The sequence below is a fragment of the Chelonoidis abingdonii genome, chromosome 6 (assembly GCF_003597395.2).
Source record: "Chelonoidis abingdonii isolate Lonesome George chromosome 6, CheloAbing_2.0, whole genome shotgun sequence".
In the NCBI taxonomy this organism is placed as follows: domain Eukaryota; kingdom Metazoa; phylum Chordata; order Testudines; family Testudinidae; genus Chelonoidis; species Chelonoidis abingdonii.
The window spans coordinates 37,433,928-37,439,927 of NC_133774.1; the positions used below are offsets into that span (position 1 = coordinate 37,433,928).

Sequence of the window (6,000 nt, forward strand, 5' to 3'; positions counted from 1 at the left end):
CATAAATCTAATACTTTTCATATCCAGTTGAAGGGAACGCTCCAAAAGTATTCAGGAGCGAGTTTTCAAATTAACTGTACAGCCACAGATGTTTTGATACACTGTATATATATTTGAAGCCATAAATATTAGTTCCCAACTTCACACGCACATTACTGAAAGTTCCAAATTTAACTTTGTAAAAAGTGATATTAAATAAAACTATAAAAGTCTTTAACATTACAAGTTACTCAAGAACTTCTACTTTCTTTTATACTTGTGTAGCATCAATAACTTCAATGAAATTGTGCCTCATTTACAAATGTACTGTAAACAAGTAAAATCAGAGTCAGATTTTCAATGTCCTTTAAGAAGATAAGAAGACTAGTGTAGATACTTTGCACTCAGACTAATAGGTGACAATAACTTTTGTATTACCAAGAGAAAGACAAAGATCACACAGGTTCCTAGTTTTAAACTTAAATACAGAGAAAAATGTTTTTGACTTACTTTGTCCAGAGTCATATCTGGCAGTTCATCCGCAAGTTCACTTGGGGAGCTATCTGCACTGGAACCTGCTATAACTGGAATTGTAGGTTCATAGCCATAGAAAGCCAATAAATCTTCTAAAGGCATGCTTCCTTCCTAATATAAGAAAAGTTATAAACATTTAACATCTTAATATTGTCAAATACTACACATCGTTATACAAGCATAAAGGGACAAGATTAATTTTGAAATAGTTTAATAATGAATTTAAAAGGATTATAATTCTCCAATTCCAAAAAGAAGAAGACTGCCTTTTTAGGAAAAAATTGAATACACATTTCAAATTTTTTTTAACACATGGCTGAATTTGGCTCATAATCATGTATTTAAGGCACATTCAAAATCTGTTTCAAGTTTCTCTGAAAATTATTTACTGGATATATACAAGAGAAGGCTTAGAAGTAAATATTAACTGAATATAAGAACAGTTTCTAATCATCTGATCCTGTGTAAAGTACAACTAACACTTCTTTATGATACCAGATATATTAAAAAAATATGAAATAGTGAAGCAGGAAGCAACCAAAATGTCAACTTGAAGACTTACAATGTGGCAAGATGTTATAATCACAGTTGCAGCCAGACACACAAAAAGAAGCCAGCAACAGATTTTCACAGCAATTGTTAGTTTGTGCTTCTACTCACCCCAAAAAATATATTTTTATACTGACTTCCCAGTTTTTTTGTTTTGGAGAAGTAAGAAGGACAAGAAAATAGAGAGACTGACAAAGGGCAACTGCATACCAGCAGCTTTTGATAATCCCGTCTTGTTACATGTCATCAGGCTGTATTTCCTATTGCAATTAATAATGTGGTAATTCCCAGGCATTATTCAGTTGCCTGATTCATATCAATGGAGATACTTGAAATTATTTTCAAGTATTTATAAATATTGTTTTAAAATTCTTGTTGAACTCACATTCTGATTAAGTGATTTTTTTTCTTGTAGTCATCTAAGGCCCCAGCAAAGACTTCTCACAGTGAGTACAGTTAAGCACATGCTTAAATCTTTGCAGGACTGTGACCTAAAACAATATACCCTTTAATTTATTGGCACTGATTCTTTCTCTACCTATTTGCTGCTATTCTGGAAATTTTGTGGAGTAACAGTTTACCAAGTGTAGTTTTTAAAACCATGTTATTTCTGGTTTACAACTGCATGTATGAAACCTATAACAAAAATTGGTAATTTCTAAAGGGTAGAATTGGTGGTATGGAAGCCTACCAATGTGCAGTGTTGTCCCACATACAGCAAATACAAACTTACACTATTAAACATATACAGCCATTTTCAGATCTGATGTTACCAGGTGCATCTCCGTGGAACTCTCTGGACCAAATTCTACAGCTTGTGAATGGTGCTATAAGCAGCTCAGCAAACAGCGGTATAACGATCATCAATTTGGCATTCAGTCAATGTGCAAAATGAGTGACACACAGACAAGGATGAAGATGAGGTGTAACAGGAAAAGCAACTAACAAAAGAGTGTAAAATAAAGCGGGGGGGGGGAGTTATTTTGCACATTTACAGAATGGCAAATTGATGCAAGCTAAACACACTTACACCCACGTTCTGCCTCAGAACCACCATTAATTTGGCCCATCATACTTCAACAAGATTATGAAATAAAGCAATTGATGGTAAGAATGAAATCATGGCCATGATAAAATAGTTTACTGTGTTTTATCAATATTCTGATTTGAAATGAAGCTAGTCCTCATTAAATAGTATTTGTGGTGTATGATTTTAATATATTTCCCACTTAATAAAAACAAGAATTGATACAGTGGTATCAAATACTATAAACACAAGACAAACTTGTTCCATGGGTAATTGCTCTTCCAAAGCAAAAGCACTATTGTTATATTAAGTTGAAAGGAAGTACTTCAAATAAACACAGCTCTGAAATCTTCAGAACTGATCAACTGAGTTCTGTGATAACTTCCAACTAATGATCCACCCACACATATCCAATAGCTAAATCTGACTATTTTAAATTGGCTGCAAAGGCATTTACTATTGTTTCAATGGAATTTACTTAAACAAGATAATGAAAGAGAAGGTAGAATGTCCTTTATATTTACTAAAGTAAGTACAGTGTAGCTGTATGATTAGGAAAAGAAGGTAAAAGGCCGCCCACCTTTTCTAAATCTTCAATTTCAGAGCTGAAGTTTTTGTCCTCCTCCATCATTTCCTCCTCTTCAAGAGTTCTCTCATCATCATAGTCATGTACCAACATTTCAGCAGTAGGGTCAAAATCATGATCCTCAGAAGATAAAGAGCCAACTAGAAGAAAAACAATATAAATCACTTTACCAACATACAATGCCATACTATAATCAAAATAAGATTGTGTGCATTCTTTTAAACGAAAGGTCAATATTCTCTAGATATAGAGTAAGAAACAAGTTTTCAAGTGGCTTTAACTTGGCCTCCATTTTTGTACCTGTAAACTGTAGGTGCAGTTTTGTGCTCTGCAATTTGAGCCACTTGGAGATCTAAAGAGATTGCGTTGAAAGTGATCAAATTAGGTCATTTTCAGAAAGTCTAGTCACAGCTACACATTTTACTGTGTACAAGATAAGAACCAAGAGATTCTTAAAAAGCATGCCCAAAACGAGCATAACAATGTAAAATATAGTTCTGACACAAGCTCTTAGATTTGATGCTGTAACTAGAAGCAGAATGTCACTTGTGGAGCCTGTCTTTGACAGGAGACTAGCATATCTTTTCACTGTTAGAACAGGCAGCCTAGCTTCATAGCTGTTCTGATTAATCAACTTTATTCTAATAGCAAAATAAGAATTGAGCACCTATGTCAGAAGAATTTAGTCCCATGAATGAGATATTTCATTAAAATTCAGTTGCATTCTATGCAGTTTATTGAGAATGAAGGAACAAACTCCACTGGAGTTCCAATTCTCAAATAAGATACATGAAAGATACAGAACAAGAAACAGACTATATTTATTTATTAATTTCTTTGGAATATAATGTAAGTGGCAACTATCTGGCCCAACAGAAATTGCTACTTTAAAAATAAACAAACAAAAACAATTCTGTTGCTTTGCATTTTCTAGTTTAAACACATTTTTATGACAATATTAGAAAGGAAGCCATTAGATTTAACACATTTTTAAAAAAATAAGTATTCTACACCACAAGACTACATTCAACATCACAGATTACTGAAAGAAAGAACTTAAAAATGTAACTGTTCACCATTCTATTTACTTATTGCATTCTTTCAGCTAGGGTAGACAGACTAGCCAGTTATACTTTCTTTTCTATTCAGTTTCACTTTCAGGTTCTTTTGCACTAGCACTATGTTGTAACTTTTAGATCGCAGAAAGAGCCCAGAAATATTTCTGGTAGGAACTGATTTCCATATGCAGTTCTGATTTTAAATTTCATTGAAACATCCATATTGATCCTAGGTTTCATAAAAACACACACCGTACTTCTAGGTTCAAAGACAAAGTCTCATAATACTAATTTTTAAAAGATCCTTCCCTTTATTGCTAACACTTAAGATTTAAAACATTTAATTTCTTGTTCACTTTCCAGTTTTAAACATTACTTTCTTTTTCAACATTATTTTCATTATCCAGAAATAAAACAAACACTCAATTTCATTTTCCAATTCTCACTAGAACAATATTGTTTGAGTTTACAACACTGCAGGGAAACATTTCAAACCAAAAGTTGTTCCTTTTATATTTAAAAAAAGGCATCCATTAAAAATTGACAATTCGTATTAGGTCTTGTAAAACTCTCAAAATCTACAGAACCTAAAACTAAATTGATAATATCCTTTTAATTATGATAACTACATTTACATGTTGAATTTTTAGTTACATTATTTAGACACTCCTCCCACAGCTTCTAAAGAAGTATCCAGATACATAATTGTTAAATAATAGTTTCAAATATAAGATTCTGTACACTATATATTCTGAAAACTACACTTGCCAATTACTGCACTATGCTGTTTCACATTTGTTTGTATAACTAAAGTGGAAAGTGTATTCCATTTACAGTCTTTAAACAAAAATATACCATTTACTTAACTAACTTGGAATATTCAATAATGGATCTGACAAAGTATTTTTATTCAAATATGTAAACATTTTATTTTAAATTAATAAGCTTAACAAATGTAGTTAAAATGCAGCCAATTAAATTATAAAGACTAGTTTTTGTTATCAAAGATAAATTATTATTTGAGCTCATCTGGAGAGTGACAACTGTTCAGGAACAAAAGCAAAATAAGGTCCCAATCCTAAAAACATTTATGCATGAACTTAATCTTACACATGAACAGTCCTATTAAAGTCAGTGGGAATAGCTGCATGTGTAAAGTTAAATGTTTATACGTTTGTTCAGGACTGAGGCCTCAAATCAGGGGTAGATAATAATATTTAATATTAAGGTTAAGAAGAAAGATTAAGTAATAACTGAAAAGTGTTTGAAACTTGTTAATAACTAGTATCAGAATTTTAGAAGCCTGTAGTTAAGGGATAACAGTGAAGTGGTCACTCTCTCAAGTCTCCATATTTTGCTAAGTTGACTTCCAAAAGTTTTTAAAAAAAATCAAGTTACACAAGGATAAATTATTGCGCAATTAGTTGAGACTACAGATTTGGTGAGAAAACTGCTCTACAGCACTCTCCATCTGTTATTAGGCAGCAAACTGGAGACATGGAAATAAAACATTTAAAGTGAACTAACTGAAGGGAAGGAGGGGGAACTTTGTAAAGAAGTAGAAAAAGTTTGTGGTGGGTCTTTCACAGAAGCCCCTACCAAATGCTACCCAGCTGTTGGGACCATAGAATGAAGTAAACAGGACAAACCTGGGCTCGAACTTCCAAAGGAAGCCTGGAATATAAAGGAGAGAGAGGCAGCGATGTTAGATAGATGCGCTACAAATAGAAGTCAGAGAAGGAATCCTACAGCTAGAATAACAGGTAGGTTTCTCAACCATTTCAAGTTCCCGGTCTGCCTGCATCGCTCTCTGTGAAGGAGTCTCTCTGTCCTTCCCCTAGTTTTCTTCTTCCTCCTCCCCTCTATCTCCTGTCTCTCCCCATCCCCCTAGGGCAGACGCCTCGTTTCTCCTTCTCAGCGCTTTTCTCTCGTCCCCTCCGTCCTGCCCCTCCATCCCAATCCCCGCTGCCCCAGGCTCTCGCTTGCTCTCTCCTCCGCCACATCTCCTCTCCCCGGCCCGCTCTCCTGAGAGCCCCCGGAGAAGAAGCCCCGTCCAGCCACCCCGGCTCTCCCGGCCCGGCCGGGAGGTGACAGGGGCAGGGAGTGACGGAGCGAGCCAGACCGGCCGCCGCCTCCTCCGCGCACCCCAGCCCGGGTCTCCCTCCTCCTTTCACCAGCCAATTCCCCCTGCCCCCTTCGCTAGCCGCTGGGGCCCCTCTGCGCCCCCCCCCCAGGGGCCGGCCCGGGAAACACGCCGCCACCCACAG

General features: G+C 35.6%; 1 protein-coding gene across 2 annotated transcripts in view; it reads right to left on the reverse strand.

The window, feature by feature from the left end:
• Positions 1–6,000, reverse strand: part of MIER3 (MIER family member 3) — a 35,434-nt gene that overhangs the window by 29,099 nt on the left and 335 nt on the right. For both annotated transcript variants that reach the window (XM_075066957.1, XM_075066955.1), the window contains exons 2-4: positions 5,383–5,407; positions 2,670–2,815; positions 490–624 (exon numbers count right to left, since the gene is read on the reverse strand). In XM_075066957.1, the coding sequence (XP_074923058.1) occupies positions 490–624; positions 2,670–2,815; positions 5,383–5,407 (306 nt within the window). The remainder of the gene's footprint in view (positions 1–489; positions 625–2,669; positions 2,816–5,382; positions 5,408–6,000) is intronic.